The sequence below is a fragment of the Populus nigra genome, chromosome 3 (assembly GCF_951802175.1).
Source record: "Populus nigra chromosome 3, ddPopNigr1.1, whole genome shotgun sequence".
Taxonomy (NCBI): domain Eukaryota; kingdom Viridiplantae; phylum Streptophyta; class Magnoliopsida; order Malpighiales; family Salicaceae; genus Populus; species Populus nigra.
In genome coordinates, this window is record NC_084854.1 from 5,486,397 (window position 1) to 5,506,997 (window position 20,601).

A 20,601-nucleotide genomic window follows, 5' to 3' on the forward strand; every position below is an offset into this window, starting at 1 on the left:
ATAATTATATATTAATTATTAAAGTCTGATAACAATTATTTTTTAAAATGTTTTTTACTTGAAAATATATTAAAATAATATTTTTTTTATTTTTTTTTAATATTAATATATCAAAATAATATGAATATATCAAACAAAATTAATTAGAAGTAAAGATAAAATATATAATTTTTAAAAATGCTGTTGAAATATAAAAACAATCGGAATCTTAAAATAATAAAAAATAACCAGCAAAAAGACATAGGGACAAAACCGTCAAAGCACAAAACGGAACAGCTACAAATTTTAATCAGGACACTAGCGTCCGATCCATTTCAAACCGTTGGATTTTCAAAGCGAGCGGGTCTTAAAATTCAAATCGCATCCGCATCCCGCTCTCCCTTCACACTCTCACACACCAAAACAAACACACACAGAGAGAAGGGAATAGAGAGAAGAGAGATCGATAAAGAGATCTCTCTGAAATACAGAGGACTGGATCTAACAGTAGAAACACGTGCGATTCTCTCTCCGTTCTCGGATTCATCAAGGAGAAGAAAGCAAAATATGTCAGGTCGCCACGAGAAAGAGAAAGGCGTTAACGTGCAAGTGCTTCTTCGTTGCAGGTAAACTTTTTATTAGGGTTTTATGGACTCAAACTAGTCATTTATTTGAATTTGTGTTGAACCTTTTTTTTTTCTGGTGGCGATTTGTTAGGCCGTTTAGCGAGGACGAATTGAGGAATAATGCACCGCAAGTGGTGACTTGCAATGATTACCAGAGAGAAGTTGCGGTTTCGCAGAATATCGCTGGGAAACATATCGACAGGGTTTTCACTTTCGATAAGGTGAAATTGAAATTATTTCTGTTTATTTAGATACTTTTTAATTTAAATTTTAAACTTGGAAATTAACTCAGTGGATCCTGCATTTTTTTCGGTTGAGATTGGTGAGTTTAAGGTTCGATTTTGTAAGTTTGCGGTTGTTAGTGACAGATTCACTACCTGTGTTTGTTATTGGGTTGTCCTGGTACATCTAATTTCGAAGTCATGTTTAATTCTATATTGAATTGTTATCTACTGGGGTATTTATGTTGTTTTTGTGGTTTGCATAATTTTTTTTTTTTGATATTGAATATGGTGGGTTGCTTCGATTTCCTTGTCTGTAGAAAAATATGATAATTTTGTTAATGCTGGATGAATGTAGGTTTTTGGTCCTTCAGCACAGCAAAAGGATCTTTATGAACAAGCAGTGGTGCCAATTGTGAATGAAGTTTTAGAAGGCTTCAACTGTACCATTTTTGCATACGGTCAAACTGGTACAGGCAAAACTTACACCATGGAAGGTGAATGCAAAAGATCGAAGGTATAATTTATGGAAATATTTAATGGACAAGTCGGTTTGATGTTTTAGATGTTTTATTGTGTAATTTATGAGTTAATGATCTATTCGTGTGATGTAAAATGTGACAGAGTGGACCTAATGGAGAGTTGCCTTCAGAAGCCGGGGTCATACCGAGAGCAGTTCAACAAATTTTCGATACTCTCGAAGGCCAAAATGCAGAATACAGCGTGAAGGTCACTTTCTTAGAATTGTACAATGAAGAGATTACTGATTTGCTTGCTCCTGAGGAGATTTCTAGAATTTCTTTGGAGGAGAAGCAAAAGAAGCAGTTGCCTCTTATGGAGGATGGCAAAGGTGGGGTTCTTGTAAGAGGTTTAGAGGAGGAAATAGTAGCAAGTGCGACTGAGATATTCACACTTCTAGAAAGAGGATCTGCAAAGCGTCGAACAGCAGAAACTCTGTTGAACAAGCAATCGAGGTGATAATTCTTTAACTGTTTAATGCTCAGGGGGTGATTACAACGTTCTTGTTATATAAAGAACCCATCTTTTTTCAGTCGGTCGCATTCTCTCTTTTCTATTACAATACATATCAAGGAAGCAACACCTGAAGGTGAAGAACTAATCAAATGTGGCAAGCTGAATTTGGTGGATCTAGCTGGTTCAGAAAATATCTCTCGCTCAGGTGCTAGAGAGGTATACATTCTTATTCTGAAACCATCTGTTATATATGATTTTTTTTCTGGGAATTGCCAAGTTAAATTTAAATTTATAAGTATCTGATGCTTTGTAATCCTTGTTGATTAATAGGGTCGTGCAAGAGAAGCTGGTGAAATCAACAAAAGTCTACTTACTTTGGGGCGAGTCATTAATGCTCTTGTGGAGCATCTTGGGCATATCCCTTACAGGTTTATCCTTCTACCCGAGCCATATCTTATGTTGATTTTCTTCTGACTTCTATTTACCTGTTTGAATTGCTCCAGGGATAGCAAGCTTACGAGGCTACTTCGTGATTCACTTGGAGGAAGAACCAAAACATGCATTATAGCAACCGTATCACCAGCTGTTCATTGCCTGGAAGAGACATTGAGTACACTGGATTATGCGCACAGGGCTAAGAATATAAGAAATAAGCCGGAGGTTAGTAGTCTTGTTTTATTTTAGTTATTTTGAATAGATTTTTTGCTTTCCCCAAAGGTTTCTATAGCAGTAATATATGCATCTGATATGTAAAAGCTCATTATGACTTGATACAGTTTGGGTGGGGGGCTGTCTTGGTGTAGTTTACTAGCTTTTGTTCTTATCCCATTGTTGACAAATGTAATTCCCGAATGAAATCTTCTATTATGCAAGCTAATGTATACTATTTTATATCAATCAGGGCTAAGCATTTTCGGTTCGGTCCGGTTTTGAACCAAAATAAACAACCAAACCAATTTTTTTTTTAAAGTTTTTGAACCGAACCGAACCGAAAACCGGTTCAAACCAATTGATTTTGGTTTGGTTCGGTTTTTTTCCCTTCCAAACCGGTCGGTTCGGTTTGCTTTTAGCAACCCAATCCTTATCAAGAATTTGTACAAGCCAAAACAGGGGTTTTAATCTTTATCAAGAATCTGTACAAACCAAAACAAGGGTTTGCTTTTAGCAACTCAATCCTCATCAAAAATCTGTACATCAGCCATGGCACAATCTTTTGCATGTAAAGGATTGCCTTGTTTTTTTTTTGCTGTCGCATGAAAGCTTCAATAGCAACTGAAGAAGCTCTTTATGAGCGAGTCATAGTTCGTTTGAGTTGAAAATTTAGTGTGTTCGAGTTCGATGAAGAAGAAGAAAAAGTCGAGGAGGAGTCTATCTGTGAGGTTTATCGAGTTGGTGTTTGTGTGCGTGCTTGTGGGGGGGCTTTGTTGGTTAAGATCCAGAGAAGGAGAGAATTGAGAGATGCAGAGAGAAATGGCAAAGGGAGGGCTTGCTGGTTAAGATCTAGAGAAGGAGAGAATTGAGAGATGCATAGCAAAGGCAAAGGGAGGGGATTGGGGAGAGATGCAGAGAGCGGCGGCTGGTTTTGTGTTTAGGAATGCTACTTTCCTCAGAGTTAAAAAACATCCTATTAATAATTGTTTTTTTTTTAAGTGTTGGTCTAGTTGAATTGATTCGGTTCGGTTCAATCGGTTTCAGACTTTGAAAACCGAACCGGAACTTTCTTGTGATTTTCAGTTCAGTTTTTTCGTTATTTTTTATTTGGTTTTTTCGGTTTATCAGTTTTTTTGCTCACCTCTAATATCAATTTGTTTGAGTGGGCTCTGCACTTGGGATTTTTTTTAAACTTAAATTTTACTCGAAGGAATGATGCTAAGATCTCAAGTGGCATGCATTTATGTCTCATTTAGCTGTACAAGCATTGCTTCTTTTTTTTTTTAATTTTTTTTTGGTGATGGAAAGGTACATGTTATATATTTTCTGCCTTGAAGACCTATCGGATTGAGTTTAGATATGGCAACTCTATGTATTTTTGCCTTTCCTATTTAATTTAGATGTGCTTATTGTAGCCTTTGTATATTATTAAACATTTAAATAGTTGTTTGTAGTTTCGTTAGGGAGTTCATAAATTTTGCTGTGGCTGTTCGTAGGTCAACCAAAAGATGATGAAAACAACTCTTATCAAGGACCTTTATGGAGAAATTGAAAGACTTAAGGCAGGTGAGATGCTTTGAATCTGCAGGGGTAGTACACAAAAAACTTTCCACTGGTAACTCATGTTGTTTTAGTTTGATGAGTTTAAATAATCTTTGGCATTTTGTCCAGAGGTTTATGCTGCCCGTGAAAAAAATGGTGTTTATATGCCGAAGGAGCGATACTATCAGGAGGAAAGTGAAAGAAAGGTATTGCTTCATTCCCCATTTTTACACATTAGCTTTGATGCTGCAATTATACATATACCTACATTAGGCCACTGAATATTTCTTTTATACTACAAGTTTTTATGCTCATGTCATGTCTTTATTGTGGTCAGGCCATGGCTGATCAGATAGAACAAATGGGAGTTATGATAGAAACCCATCAGAAGGTTAGTATTTGTGGCAATTTTTCTACAGAAGTTGTGGATTTATTATTTTCGTTTGTATGAAACTGAAATTTACGAGAACAATCTATGGTATGCTACAAACAGCAATCTGAGGAGTGGCGAGATAGGTACGATGCCCAGGTTCGCCAATGTTCTGATTTGAGCAGCAAACTTAATACCGCTGAGGTGAGTTGGGTTGGTTTGTTGTTTAGAATGTTTCTTATGTTTGAATTGACTTTCTTGAAATGGGTGAAACGTGCAGAAAAATTTCAATCAAACTATCAAATTGCTCACGTGTACTGAAGAAGAATTGAAGAAGTGTCGATATGGTTTGAAAGAGAGGGATTTTATCATATCTGAGCAGAGAAAAGCAGGCATGATTGACTATTCTTCTACTGAATTTTTACTCATTTATTTTTGATGTATTAATAATGCTGATGAATTTTCAAAACAGAGAATGCTCTGGCTCATCAAGCTTGTGTTTTACGATCTGACCTCGAGAAAGCACTTCAGGACAATGCTTCTTTGTTTCAGAAGATTGGTATGTAGTCCTTGACTTGGTTTCAAACAGTCAACTTTATTGTTATGCAATTGAGAGTTGTAACTATCTACAATATGCTGTGCAGGTAGAGAAGATAAATTGAGTTCTGATAACAGATCAGTGGTTAACAATTTTAGAGGGCAGCTCTCCCAACAGATTGTTTCTCTATGTAACATGGTATCTATGTCTATATCTCAGCAAAATGAACATCTTCAGCGTGTTCAGGAACTTGGTCATTCCTTCTTAGACATGCATTATAAGGTAATTGATAGGCTATGGTTACCATTTTCTTTTTCTTACAGATTTCGTTATCTGTTGTCACAGTACTTTTGATTTAATTGATTTGATTTCATTTTCCCTAGTTTTGTTCTTAATCACCTCATACATGCTTGATATTTTGTTTCAGTCAATTGAGGAATTGAAGAAGAAATTATCGGCTTCGAGGGCCGTGTATATTTCTCACATCGAGGCAGTGCAAAATGTTGTCCGTTTGCACAAGGCCAGCTCTATTGCCGGCTTAGAGGAAATTTCTTCGATGGCTTCTTCCAGCACACAGTCTATTAAAGATGTAGGTTTCAATTATTTGGGTTGGCTGTTTTACCATTTTGTCTTTCTTTAGACATACCACGAACATTTATGTATTTGTTTGATTTCTTTTCAAATCAGTATCTAGAATCAGAGGCTGGTCCAGCAGCTTCGATATTTGATGACCTCCAGAATAGTCTTTCAACTCACCAGGGAGAAGTATCTCTTTTTGCCAGGGAAATGCGTCAGGTTTGATCCTTGATCTTATCTTGTATTTTTTTTTAATTTTTATTTTGTTTTGGGTATCAGCTGCTAATTTCACTAAGACTTGCTATTGCAGTTTTTTTTTTTTTTATCTCAGTATTATCCCTTAAACATTGAAATTCATCTGTAACTTGCTTTTATACTTTCTTTATTAGATGCTAATAACCCCGTTTACTGTTTTCTAAATGTATACATGTAGTTTGCAACTTTTACCAACCCTAGTCAGATGTGTTCTCCTGGTTGATCTTTCAATTTATTCCTTTTGTTTTAAATTCCTTGTATCTTTTGCTGTTTCTTATTTTGTAATTTTGTTTTCATGTGGACTGAACAGCGATTCCTTGTCAGTAGAGAGAAAAGAAAGGAGGTTTCTGAATACATGAATGGATTTCTTGACAAGATTTTGGAACAATGCAAAAACCTGGAAAATCATGCAGTGCAAGCTGATGCCATTCAAATGAAAAATATTACCGACTTTCAGGAAGCTTATGAGGTGAGGCATGGTAAAGAAATTAAACACATGGGTGAATATGTCCTGTTCTGCATTACCAACTGAAAGCAACTATGCAGGAGCAATCAAAAACCGATGCTGAGAAGCTTGTTGCTGATATCAATAACCTGGTTTCCAACCACCTTCAGCGTCAAAAAGAGCTGGTTGTTGCATTATTTTCTCAGATATAGTTTCCTGTTTGTTGTATTGTTAAGATGCTGATGGTTAAGTCAATAGGTGGATGCAAGGCTTGTTGATCTTAGAGAAACTGCAACTGGAAATAAGGCATTCTTGGATGGACACGTTTCTTCAATGGAGCATGTGTCAACAGATGCAAAACGAAAATGGCATGAATTTTCCATGAAGGCAGAAGACAATGCTAAGGATGTTGCTGATTATTCTTCTGCCAAACATTGTAGGATGGAGTCGCTCTTACAGCAATGGTATGTAAAGTCTTCTGCAAGTGGTGGTTGAACTCAATATCTTTTATTCTTTTGTTGATTGGTTCCCTATTATTTTCTTTAGTGTAAGTACTGCTGGATCAGCTTTCAAGCATTGGCAGAAGACACATGACTCTGTGAATAAGATGGGAATTAGTCATGTTTCTGAATTGGTATCGCTTACAAGGTAGAAATGCCACATTCTCTTAATATTTTTGATATGTAGTTAATCTTGACATCCACTTTCTCAAAGAATCCACAAGTGCATTTTTATCTGAGAATCCACAAGTGCATTTTTATCTGAGAATCCACCTCCAGTTAGTATGGATCAGGGTGTCATGTTTTTGGCTCTTGTCATGGAGTGCATAGGCCAAGCTATGATTGTACCCTTCTTTCATTGTTTCATCTCATTTTCACAGTTGCCTCATTAAGTCATATCATCATTTTGTTTAAATTCATCCTTTCTTCCTTTCAACGCCTTGGTGCAGAAATGCATCGGAAAGCTTCGAGCAGCATGATGCTGAGGTTGATTCTGCACGGGTTACAGCTGAGCAAGATGTGGCAAATAATAGTGAAGATATCCTCAAGCGCATTGACAGTAATTTATTTGTGTCTTCACTTTTCTTTTGCTTGTTTTTTCAATGATAATCACAGCCTTTCACATCATTTTAAATTTCACTGAAATGCGAGATGTTTGGTAGATAAATTATATAAGGATCACTCTTGGTGATTCATGGAGAATGTTACAATGATTTTGAATGTCTTACATTATACTTTTCAAACCTGCAATATCTCTGTTTTGTTTTTCACAATTCTCTAGTCCCCATTCCTGTGGTAAATGTAGAAGCATAATTTTGGAATCATCATAAATAGTTTGGGGAACAATGATTGCGTGTTTATTGTAGTTAGTCTACAAGTTATTCTTCTTCGAAGAGAATTCTGGCTTGTTTTAGCTGGTGTTTTATCACGTGCATGTAGATTTAGGTATGCATACTAGTTGAGGATCAGTGTATGTTGGCATACTTTCACATTGCACTCGTTACTTTATGATTTGGGATGTAGAATTAATGTTGAGATGGATGTGTTTACAGGAGTGTCAGACAATGAGCGAGGATCTGTATCTAAGATCTTGGATGCTGTTAAAGCCCATGCAAATGCACTGGAGACTTTCAGAGAGGATCACTCTGGCAAATCTGCAGCTATCGAAGATAGAGCACGTGAAACATTTGAGCAGCGATATATGGTAAGTTGGTTTGGCTTGGCACACCTAACCTCTACTCAAGTAGGGGGGATGGGGGTGGTGTATGATTTTGCTTTGAATCTCGTTGAAATTTTGACAAATCTATGTATTAGAATTGTTTGATGTGCTGTTTTGAATTCTTAAATTACGTGCTCTAGTCTCAAAACGTGTTGAGTTGCTCTAGTGGGCCTGGTCATGGAAATATATCGGTTACCAGGTTTCAAATAACTAAATTTAAGCTCATTTGGATGCAATATGTATTAGTCATATTATGGGCATGCCTGTTGTGTCAGTGGTATATGCTGTAAGTGGGATAGATGGAAGGATGAATGAAAGGGGGGCTGCTTGTTGAGTTGCCAGACATGTAATAAACGCAGAAAATACATGAAAATGTTCTTGAAATATTTGTAGCTGAAAGTTTATGTCGAATAACAGGGTTACAGCTATCTAAAATTGGATAGACTTATCTTGTAATAATTTACATCTTGTTTGTTAATGCTTATGTTAAGCAGTCTGATGTGCAATTTGGATTATGGCCTCCTACAAAATACAATTACACTCACTTGATAATCATGTTGATCTGACTTGCAGGATTACGAGTCTACAGGCACAACACCAGTGAGAAGTGAGCCGGATGTTCCTAGCAAGGGGACCATTGAATCACTTCGAGCAATGCCAATGGAAAATCTTCTCGAGGAATTTCGAGAAAATAATTCATATGAATCATTGGAGGAGAAAGAACTGAAACCATCTCTAATACCACGGTCACCCCTTGTTCAACTGAATCAGCAATAGCATTTGGCTGTGTTTCATTTGTCTCCGCAATGACTGCCTATTTGTATCTTTATTCTGTACCATCGGCGTCCTGAGTTATTATTGAAAACTGCAAGGCTGCAGGAAAGGGTGTGGCAGAGGATTCTTGTGTCTAGGTTAATAGATCCCATCTTGGGATTTAGTAATTTGAAGCTTAACAGAATGATTGTAAATTGAGGCACAAAACTACACATTTGGGGTTCAAGATGGGCGGTTCCTTTCAGCTCTGCTCGTGTAATGTAACGCATGCCATTCTTTAATCAACCTTCTGGTTCCCAAAGTATTTGCCAATTTTCCCTGGTGATTTTGTTGCTGCCTTACTGCACCAGCTGGATCTCTTTGCGTTGAAAAAAAAGGAGGAACATCTTAAATGAAGTACTTGGTATTTAGAGCCAAGGTGGGTGCTAGTAAAAGGGAGATAAATAGGAGGATCTTGCCACCAAGTTCCTCAGAAAGTCAGAACAGCCATTCAACAGAACTCCCTCGTCTGTAAGTACAAGCTTACAGCTTAGGTTCATAAACAGTTAAAACATGACATTTCTATTTATCAACCTCTCTTTTCTGATTCACGAAACTGAAAACCTGTTTCTTCTCAGCTTCTTAGAATATTTCTTCTTTTTTTATTCATGCTTTTTTTTTTGGATGAAAACTGATTTTTTATTTACAACATTGTTATTGTTATTTGAATAAGAAATTATAGCAATTAAAATAAATAATCATAAAAATTTAAATAGTTTAGATTCAATAGAAAAAAAATGTGTTTCTTTGATCAAAAATCTCTTTTCTTTGTATATTTATTCTTACAAAAGCATGTCTTTTATAAGACGAGGCGTTGCTTGGTCGGAACACCTTCTCTATTGGCTAGAAGTGCTTTTTTTTCTTCTAATTCGGCAAATGGCGCATCTTCGTCCACCTGGGTTGACGATGTGTCGCCCTTTATAACAAATTCCAGTCACTTTCGGCAGATGAGAAAACTGGATTCAGATAATTTGGACCGAAAAACCCAAATCTCAACTCCCTTTTCACCTAAAGCACAGTAAAAATAATAAGAATAAAAAAAAATTAAAATCAAATTGAATGGAAAATATCTCTGTTTTGTTTTTCACAATTTTTTGTTTTCTTGTATCTTCCATAAATGTTGTTCATTTGATTTGACATGTTGCTCATTTCTATTAATATAAGTTGTAATTACTCTTGAATATCTCTAGGAACATTACTAGAGTTTGGGTCCATGGTAGCTATAACTTCTAGATTGTGTACTAGACGACCACTACGTAAATACATACAAAAACTAATCCTAAGACTGAGATGACAAATAACACTTGCAAATAAAAACGCAAAATAAAATTATAGCTAATAATTTTTTTAAAAAATATTTTTTTATCTTGGAGACTAAGTAATGACAGATTAAACCAGGAAAATTTGCAAGTAAGCAATGTAAATTCTCTAAATGCACACAAGTAATTCAAACACAATGTTTCAGTTTTCCCACGAATTTAACCAAGCTTCACAATTAATTACGAGGATCAGATACTCAATGCCAATAAATAAGCCCAAAATTAAGATAATTAAATTTGCGAGGCGGATTATGTAACTTATTTATGGGCAAGCACAAAGAATAATATTAATGCTAAATCTTGGTTAACAAATGTAAAAGCATACCAGGAACGATGATATTCAATGGGTAAAAGAATTTCTGACTAGGTGATGTGGCAGTGAAGGATGACATGGCAGATGACGTGGTTGACGACATAGATGCTGCCTCGGAGTGCTGACGTGGCGCTGACGTGGTAGGGTTGATTATTTTGCGAGCTTCTGTTTCCTTCTTCCCTACTTCCTGTGATCTGTTGCTGCTACTGACGGCGATGACACAAGAAATGGGGCTTCGTGATTCTACTTGGGCTTGGTAGTGCAAGGGAAGGGGTCGTGGTGTCTGTGGTGTTGCTGCTGGACAGGGGCCTGTTGACGCGTTGATCCGTTGGCGCTGTTTAAGGCGAGGGCATTGTGGATGGTGGCGTTGCGGCTGGTGCTGTTGCTGGAGGGTGCGAGTCAATGGTGGTTGCTGCAGATGGTTTGTAACGCTGATTTGTGTTGCTAATGACAAAGACCTGCTGTGGCTACGACGATGCGGGTTGTTGAAGGCAGTAAATCAATGTGTACTTGTGTCTTGGTTGTGATCGTTGGCTGTAATTGGTGTTGATGTAGAATTGTCGATCGCTCTATGGGATTGATGTGCAGGTCTTCTCGGTGGTGGGTCTGCTGCTGTGATTGGCCGAGGCACCGCTGCTGAAAATTGCTGTCGTTGATGATAAACAATGTTTTTTTTTTTTTGTAATCAGAACAATACGATTTTTTTTAGAACAAACTGGATCTAGGGTTAAGTATAAACATATGGATCGTTTAATTGTAAGAACAATTAAAAGCCATGCTTTGATACCAATTTTGATGCGGGACAATAAATAATAAAATTAAAACAAGAAAAGAAAGAAGCTTTTAGAGAAAGAAAAAAAGCTAAAGAAAAGAAGAAAGGAGATTGGAGATATGCAAAGTCTGCAATATTTTCATTAATCATAAAAAACTGTCTCACGAAATGATAGAGAAACATATAAATAGTAAACCCTAAAACATCTCGCTATTGAGGTCAACCTATCAAATTAAACTGTTTAACATAAATAATTCCAAATAAATAAAATAACAATGAGATAGGCCTAAATGGGCTTAGCCTCCTAACCAAAACGTGACAGGGTGGGCCATCTTACGTCGTTTTTGTCCATATACTCATGTAGTTTGCGGTGTGGGTCTGATATCCCCACTAGTATTTAATTACAAGCAGCTAAAACATGATATTTCTATTTATCAACCTCTCTTTTCTGATTCACGAAACTGAAAACCTGTTTCTTCTCAGCTCCTTTTGCTGTAGCCATTCCAAAACAAGCACTAGCATCATTCATGACCTCATTGTTGCTAATAAGCTTGTATGCATGTATGCAGAACACCAAGATTTAGGTGGTGGTTAGCTCTTTTTTGAGAAAACGGAAGAGAGAAACCCAGTTTCTTGGAATGTTATGATTGGTGGGTTTGCTAAGGAAGGCACCTGTTCCTGCGGAGACTATTGGTAATCAGAGGATGTTTTCCTTTCCTTCTGTATTAAACAGAACTGTAATTATAAATTCCTGAAACTTCTGATGCAGTTCATAATAAATCCCTTGTAGGAAAATTAAATGATCGATCTTATTCTGGCATGGAAAGAGCAGACGAGAGGTCATTTTCCAAGGGTTTTCTTTAGCCTGCAGGTATAGCACTGCTCTGTTGTAAAATAGCCCGAGTATTTGCCCTGGATTATTATTCCTGGACAGTGATCATTTTAAGCAGTTTACCCATGCTGTGAGTGTGAGGGGTACCTCTTTTATTTAATTTTGATGTTAATAGAATATATACTCTTAAAAATTCAAATAATTAATATTTTGGAGTAAAGAACGTATTCTTTCAGTCAAATTTCCTTCTTTTTTTTTTTAATTCATGCTTGATTTTTTATTTACAGCATTGTTATTGTTATTTGAATAAGAAATTATAATCATAAAAATTTAAATTCAATAGAAAAAAAACGTGTTTCTTTGATCAAATCTCTCTTTTCGTTGTTTATTTATTCTTACAAAAGCCTAGAAGGATAGGTCCGAAAACCTTGTCTATTGCCTAGAAGTGCTTTTTTTTGTCTTCTAATTCGGCAAATGGCGCGTCTTCGTCCACCTGAGCTATTATCTTTTTAAAAACATATAGGATGACGTGTTTTCCACCTGGGTTGACGACGTGTCGCCCTTTACAGCAAATCCCAGTCACTTTTGGTAGAGGAAAAATCAGGATTCAGATAATTTGGACCGAAAAACCCACGCCCAATTAAAATCAAATTGAATGAAAAATACTTTCCACGCCCAATTTGCTTTTTCATGATTAAATGACAAAAGGTCAATGCATTCTGTGGCCAGTAAGAACCTTTCTCTCTCTTCTCTTAGATTAAAGGACTAAGTATAGAATTTAGTATCAAAACATAAATATAAAAATACTATAAGGACTAAATGAATGTAAAAATTATAAAATTGAGGGGTCATGTTGTAATTTTGAATTTGAAGAGTAAAAAAAAAGCACTGTACTTTGTCAATATTTTCTAGAATTCCTTCGTATCTTTTTTTTTTGGATTCGAGAAAATTCCATCCTTTAAAAAACACATTTTGTAGATCCAGGTGAGCGAGTAAAACCTGGCCATCTCGGGGTTTTACAAGAGGTGCACCCCTTAACTCGAACTTGAGACCTGCTGTGCAGATCTCAAATCCTTTGCCATCACGCTACAGCTTTTGGGAACTTCCTTCATATCGTTGAGTCAAGAAATTAACACCTCTCTTTCTCTGGTGTTTTTTTTCAATCATTCTTGGCCAAGAGTTATGGCAAAATAGCATATTATGCTAAAAAAATAATATGTAAAATAGCATAATTTTAATAAAAATATAATTGATAATAATGATTTTAACAAAGACATGACTAGCAACATCAATTTTGATTAAAAAAAAACTGTAAACTAATTTTTTTTTACCCATCCTGGTTCCAAACTATAAATTAACTTAAATTTCAAAAACAAACCCTACATCCTAAAGCTAATTACTAATCCTAAAAACAAACAGCAATACAAATCTTTTAGGTTTTTGGGTTAGTTTTTGATTTTTTTGATTTTATATGAATTTTTATTAAATTTTATCATTTAGTATTTAATTAATAGTAAACCCTAAATAAACAAAAAGATAAGAATAATAAAAACATTTTATTATATTTAGTTAGGGTTTGTTTCTAGGGTAATTGATGGGTATTTGTTTTTAAGGTTAGTGATTGGTGATTATTATTTAGGGTTTGTTTTATAGATTTAGAGTTATAGATTGAGGTCAGTGTATTATTTAATGCTTGTATTTAAGGTTTGAAAGGGGCTAGAATTATAGTTAATTTACGTTTGTTTGACTTTTTTTGGTTAAAGTTGCTATTACTAATCACGTTTTATTAAAGTTATTATTATTAATCATGTTTTTATTAAAACGAATTTATTTATTTTTGCTCATATCCTACTTTACCAAAAACTTTTGACCAAAGTGTGCTACTTTTTTTGTTTTTTAAAAAATCCTTCTTTCTCATTGTTGTAGATTTGAAGATAGTGTTTTTTTATGTCAATCACACGGATCTAAAGAATATTATTTAAGAGTTGTGAAAGTTGTTGCTATTCGAATAGCATTGAATCCGAAGCATTCCCAAGAAAAAATTAATATGGGACTTTTATAATATAACAATAATATTCGGCTCTGATTATTTAATAATATTTCAATCAAATTCCCAAGAAAAAATGCCCGCTCTGTATTTTATAAAGAAGAAAGTCGCCATTATTTTTATCTCCATGTTAGCTAAGCAGCTGGATTCGAGGTCTATCCAAGAGTCATCTTCGCAACAGCACGTGCTCGCTTGCAAGGTGATTCCAAACAGGAATATTACACTGCATGCTGTGCCTATGGTAGAGGTAATGGTGCCTACAATGGATTTCAGATCTGCATCTGTGGTGCCATTGCTGGTATCTAACATCAATTCATCAAGCAAAGATGATGAACGCACAGTGATCTTTTCTCCGATTCTTCAAGAAGAGAGTTGAATTTAATCACTTGTTGTTGGGTTTAAGAGGCTCTAAACTAGTTAGCATTTTAGCTCACAGTCTACTAGTATACGTACATGTTCATCAGAAGAAAAATAAATTCTGACGTTCAAGGAGGAAGAACACCCTTGTTGTTAGCTAAAACTAATCCCTCCTCCGCCCACCCTTAATGCTTAAAATTATACTTCTGTCACTGTTCATGGTAAAACCACTGCGCAAACTCATGATTTTAATTTTTCTCACAAGTACTATGGTCAACTCCTAAAATAGTCTCTGTAAGGCCTTCCAAATTCGCAAGAAATTCTGATTTTTCTCCTTAAAGAATTGATGTGAGCTTCTCATCTGCTGACTACCTGATTCAACTATACATTGTAATTGTCCACGTCCATCTCCATCCCATCTCCTCGTACGTTGATAGCAATCCCTCCAAGCCCGTAAGAGATATAGTTTCCTAATGAAGGAAACCAAAATCATGCCGTATACTTCTCTGAATCAATGTTATTGCGCAATCATTTGTCTTTTATAGCTTACCAGTTATACTTAGTGGACGCCTTACGCATACGGTGTAAGAAGATATAAAAAATTGCACAACAGAATTTATCAATGACAGGGTTAGGCGATAAGCATCGACACAGTGGCAAGGCATGAATTTCTTGAAAAATTATGGGGGGCAAGAGCCCTCCTCCTCTTGTATATATGTAATCTCAGGAGAACAGCAAGGAAAAGGAATATAAAAATTAAAAAGAAGATACATATGTAGAGACAAGACAGAGATACACAGCTTATATTTGCAAATATACAATGAATGTCAACTAGCCAGCGGGCAGTTACTTCAATAGCCAAAGAAGAAGAAGAAGAAGAAAAGTTAATACAGTTGATGGATTAACTTCTTTTTTTTTTTTTTTCAATGATTCCTCTTTTCTTAACAACCCATCAAAGTTTAAGATTATAATCTATCTTCAGCTCAGCCAAATAATGAGCTTAAATATGTGTAGATTTGATGAACTGTTAAACTTATAATTTTCAGGCTCAGTCAAATATATAATTTAGATTTATATGTATCTGGACTAATCATTTCTGGATTCAGTTAAGTATTGAGTTCTGACTTATGTGAGTCGGACGTCTAGACTTACAATTATAAATATTTTACTTTAATAGTTAAAGATATTTTATTCTAATAAGATAAAAATATTTAAATGAAATTTTTTTTTTCACAAAGAAAAGGATTTCAGGAGCTACAGAAAGAACCAGTGTGATCTCCACTCATCAAATTCGATTTGTTTCTACTATGGAGGGCATTATATATCTCTAAGGCTTTCTTTTAAAAAAGTTGTTTTTTTTTTCTTATATGATATTAAATTAATCATAGAAAGTTTTCAAATTAAAAAAAAGGATTTTTTTTAGGTATTAATCTATCAGCTATTTCATAAAAAAAGGGATCAATTAACGTCTATCTTGATTATTTTTTTATAAGCTAAAGGAGTAAAAAAAATCCCCACGAGTCACTAGGGCCATGTTTGTTTCCCGGAATTCATTTTCCGGGAAACTACTTTCCAAACTTTCCTGTGTTTGTTTGCCATTAGAAAAGTTGGTCAACGGAAAACACTTTCCGGTCAACGGAAAACACTTTCTGGTCAACGGAAACACTTTTCGGTCAACGGAAAACACTTTCCAGTCAAAGAAAAATTTAGTTTGGTTTATAGGAAAGTGTTTTCTCTTTTGGCTGTATTTGTTTTCCGGAAAACCACTTTCCAAACTTTCATGTGTTTGTTTGCCATTGGAAAAGTTGGTCAACGGAAAACACTTTCCAGTCAAAGGAAAATTTGGCTTGGTTTTCAGGAAAGTGTTTTCCTGAAAAATTTAGGCGGAAAACACTTTCCGGAAGTTGTGAAAAATTTAGAAATGTCATTATTTGCTGATTTTATCAAATTTGATCCTCAAACTTTTGATTGCTATATATAATTTGTTTTGAATATTTATTTTTTAATTTCATCTCTTAAAATTTAATTTTTATATTAATTTTGGTCCTTATTTTTATAATTGCTATTTGCTTTTTCCTTATCATTTTTTTATTGAAATTTTTTATCTATCACATTTGGTCCTCATTCTTTTGATTTTTACTTATTTTATTTGAAATAATTTATGAAATGTTAATTATTATTATTTTAATTTCTTCACCTTTCATTTTTTTTTAATTTTTTAGATTTAATCTCTATTATTTTGATTATTATTTATTTTATTTGAGATAATTTATGAAATTATATTTTTTTTTCAATTTCATTCTCATTCAACTTTTTAATTTGTAAGATTTGTTCCTCATTATTTTAATAAACTTGAAAAAATAAAACATTAATAAGTTATTTTCCAGCTCATTTTCCATAACATAACCAAACACTGGAAAGTGTTTTCCAGCTCATTTTCCATTACACTACCAAACATCGGAAAATACTTTCCCGGAATTCACTTTCCTGGAATTCACTTTCCCCGGAATTCACTTTCCAAAAGGAAACTACTTTCCTGCAAACAAACGGGGCCTAGACCCGCACAGTGTTACAGTATACCTTTCAATTTGTTTATTTATTTATTTTTAGGATAATTAAAATAGATATTTATAAAAAAGCCACGATTGAACTAAAAAAGAAAGAAAGATCATATAAGTAGCTTGCTTTTACAATCATGGTGACATGAATTGGAATTGGAGACCATAGACAGGCTGTGTTTTAGGCGAGATGGGGCTGGGGCTACTTTGGCGAAATATTGCAGGGAGTAAATAATAAACTAGTCACTTTAGTTTTAAATCAAATTAACTAATCTCTCTAGTTTCAAAAACTAATTATTTAATCCTTAATATTAAATCTATCCATAACTTAATATCCCTTTGATATTAAATAGAAATGAACCAGGTCAAAGTATTATTGTTTTTTCGAAGTGTTTGACCATTCTAAAACAATTTAGTAAAAACTTTCACAGAATAACACAACACATGTTAGAAAAATATTTAGAAAACAATATAATTTGACGAAACCATGTTTTTTAGTATTAGTTTTGTACACAACTCGTTATTGAAAATAGTAGTTGTTTAGTTAGAAATCAAAATGCATGTCTCATAAAAATTAATTAACATGTACAAAATTCAACTCAAAATTTTATGAAGTTTCAATGTACAAGGAAGAGAGGAGATAAACTTATGTGGCATGAGAGAATTGGGGGGGGGGGGGGGGGATGAAAAAGAAAGAATGGGTTACCGGGAACACATTGCAATTTTATTTTCAACACAACTGGTACCATTAAAAAGATCTCGATGAGACAATTCTAACCACATTTGAAAAATCATCAAATAAGATTGTATAATTAACCTTAAATTAACTCAAAACAAAACCCCTAACTAATTACAACCTTGTTTAGTGGTCTTTTAAGGTATGATTAAAATTGTCTCGTCAAAATCTTTCTAATGGTACTGAGTGTATAAAAAATAGAGCTCCAATGTGTTTCTAGTGACCTTTTTTTTCATTTATCTCTCCTGCAACCTCAACTTATCTCCTATTTCTTTGGTGCTCATTGGATTTTGAATCTCATCTCTTCACTATTGAATTTTCATAAAATTTTGAATTGTTTTTTATACATATTAATTAATTTGCATGAGATAAGGTGTGTTCTGAGGGATCTATTCTTTTTTTCCTTTCTTTTTCTTTTTAATTTTTCTTTCTTCGGCACCTTAACTTATGTTTTTTTTTTATTGATCATTGGATCTTGAATTTTATATTTGACCATTAGATTTTTATAAAATCTTGAGTTGATTTTTATACATGTAAATATGTATTTTGGCTTCTAACTAAACACTTGCTATTGAAAATATCAGTTCCTTATAAAACCGATAGTTAGGAATCCGATTATGTTATTTTTTAAATATCTTTTCAGCAATTGTTATTTTTCAAAATTTTTTTTTATCAAACTCTGCTATTTATTTTTTAAAAGTCCCATGTCTATTTCGTGAAAAGTACAAAAGCAGAGCATCGCACCTGTAAGTGCACCTTGGTGGGGATTTGATATTTGTTTGGTTAAGGTTTCATCATGATGGCAATCTTCTTTGTCTACCACGAATTGCTCTCCAAGTTATGGAATTGGCTCCCCACATACGTGGAATAACTAGATCGGGTATTTGTGATTTTCTACGGGTAAAATCAATTTTTTTTTTAAAAAAGCAAAATTGAAAGTGTTGTTAATTTGTTTTCAAAGACCAAGAAAAACTTTATTTACAAACAGAAAAGTTGATGTGTGTGTTTAATAAAATAAATTAAGAATTATATATTATAGTAAATATTTTAAAAATTGTTGGCGCTAATCAACGAATGAGAATCACTTTGAAGAATATAATATTTGGTAAATTAAGATTAAAGGATAAAATTAAAAATAAATAAAATTTCTATAAAAAAAGTCAACACCAAAAATTAAAAATCAAAAGAATAAGGATTGAAGTTAAAGTGTTAACAACCAAGAGGATCAAATTATAATTTTGAGAGCAGGAGAGAGACAAAAAAAGAAAAAAAAGACCTATTGACACCAAACTCATCCACAAATTGAGACACGTGCTGCACTAACAGGAAGATGACACAACTTTGTTTCCAGTAACACGATGAAATCACATTTTTAGATGTCGAGAGATGTTGCACGCACTAGTGCGCTCACCCTTTTTTTAATTTAAATACAGAATTTTTGTTAAGCTGACTTTTTAATTATAAAAAAACCATTGTGAAAGACTGAAAACGCTATTTAACCTGAAGCTTAATTTTTTATTTATTTTAAGAGTATTTTCATAGTTTCATTGTTCATTTTAATTTTTTATATTTATATATATACCAAAGTGCCCCTCAACTTTAATTATAACAGCAAAAAATCCATTCTGAAAATATAAAATTACCCCTTGATATTATGTTTATTTAATTTTATTTTTGCTTTTAAAGGAATTTGAATCGTTTTACCGTGTAATTAAGATAAGAAAATACCTGTCTTTTTTTTTAATTTTTTATTTGCTAGTGACAAATAAAAAATAAAAAATAAAAAAAAAACGTATTTTTACCTAATGTTTTATTTTTTTATTTGCTAATGACAAAGAAGCAATGTGAAAAGACCTCAATGCTTTTGTAAACATGTTTTAAGTTTTCTAGGTGGAGGGAAAAGAACACCACTATACTCTTCCAGTGGTAAACAATGACAATAAATCCGAAGGTATAATACTTTTTATTATGGAATATCTAAATATGGGATGAGCTGATTGTAATATTATCCTATTATGGAATGTGAATATTCTTAGGCATGTATTTAGGCATTAATTGTGGACATTTAGGGATTATAAAACCCTAATACAATACACGCAGACCTTAAGGGTTTTTGGAGCTGCAACATCCCTTCTCTACTGTTTTATTATTCCATTGTTTTATCATGGTATCAGAGCTTTAAAACAATCGAAATAAGACACAATCAAGCAGAATACATGGCAGAATCCATGTCCGGGAGCAAGGGTGTATCTAGTGAGAATCGAAAAACAATTTCGCCATACGATATTACATCTCTTGATAATCCTGGGTTTACGATTACTCAGGTTCAACTGAAGGGGGACAACTATGAAGAGTGGGCACGTTCGTTCCGAACGGCCTTGAGAGCCCGGAAGAAATTCGGGTTCATCGACGGGTCTATTGAACAACCCAGTGAAGAATCAGACGATTGGGGCATCCTTCTTTACGAATAACAAAGTTAGTTCCCGAAGTTAATTCTAGCAACCAGGAAAACAGTTTGAATAAAAATTGTGATGTTTGTCAAAGAGCAAAACAACGGAGAGATAAATTTTTTGTTAGCGAAAACAAGACCTTGGGTATTTTTGACCTGATTCATTGTGATTTATGGGGACCATATAGAACAGTTTCTTCATGTGGTGCTTTGTATTTTTTAACTATTGTTGATGATTTCTCTCGTGCTGTATGGATTTATTTGCTTGTTGACAAGACAGAGGTATCTAGTATGCTTAAAAGATTTTTTTGCCATGGTTGAGAGACAATTTGCTCGGAAAGTCAAAATTTTCCGAAGCGATAACGGGACAGAATTTACATGTCTGAAATCATATTTCTTTGATCAAGGAATTATCTTTCAGACTTCTTGTACAGACACTCCACAACAAAATGGGCGTGTGGAGAGAAAACATCAACATATTTTGAATGTAGCTCGCGCTCTGCGATTT

At 34.2% G+C, this 20,601-nt stretch overlaps 1 protein-coding gene across 1 annotated transcript; it reads left to right on the plus strand.

The window, feature by feature from the left end:
* The first annotated feature begins 330 nt into the window (after positions 1 to 330).
* Positions 331 to 9,287, plus strand: LOC133688170 (kinesin-like protein KIN-5C). Its single transcript, XM_062107569.1, has 23 exons — positions 331 to 605; positions 697 to 826; positions 1,185 to 1,343; positions 1,451 to 1,800; positions 1,879 to 2,017; positions 2,132 to 2,229; positions 2,305 to 2,461; positions 3,949 to 4,018; positions 4,124 to 4,200; positions 4,332 to 4,385; positions 4,488 to 4,568; positions 4,645 to 4,756; positions 4,837 to 4,923; positions 5,009 to 5,184; positions 5,330 to 5,491; positions 5,590 to 5,697; positions 6,044 to 6,202; positions 6,280 to 6,363; positions 6,437 to 6,642; positions 6,725 to 6,826; positions 7,128 to 7,237; positions 7,731 to 7,882; positions 8,471 to 9,287. The coding sequence occupies exons 1-23, from the start codon at positions 547 to 549 to the stop codon at positions 8,672 to 8,674; spliced, it is 3,036 nt and encodes a 1,011-aa protein (XP_061963553.1). The 5' UTR covers positions 331 to 546; the 3' UTR covers positions 8,675 to 9,287.
* Positions 9,288 to 20,601: the final 11,314 nt, after the last annotated feature.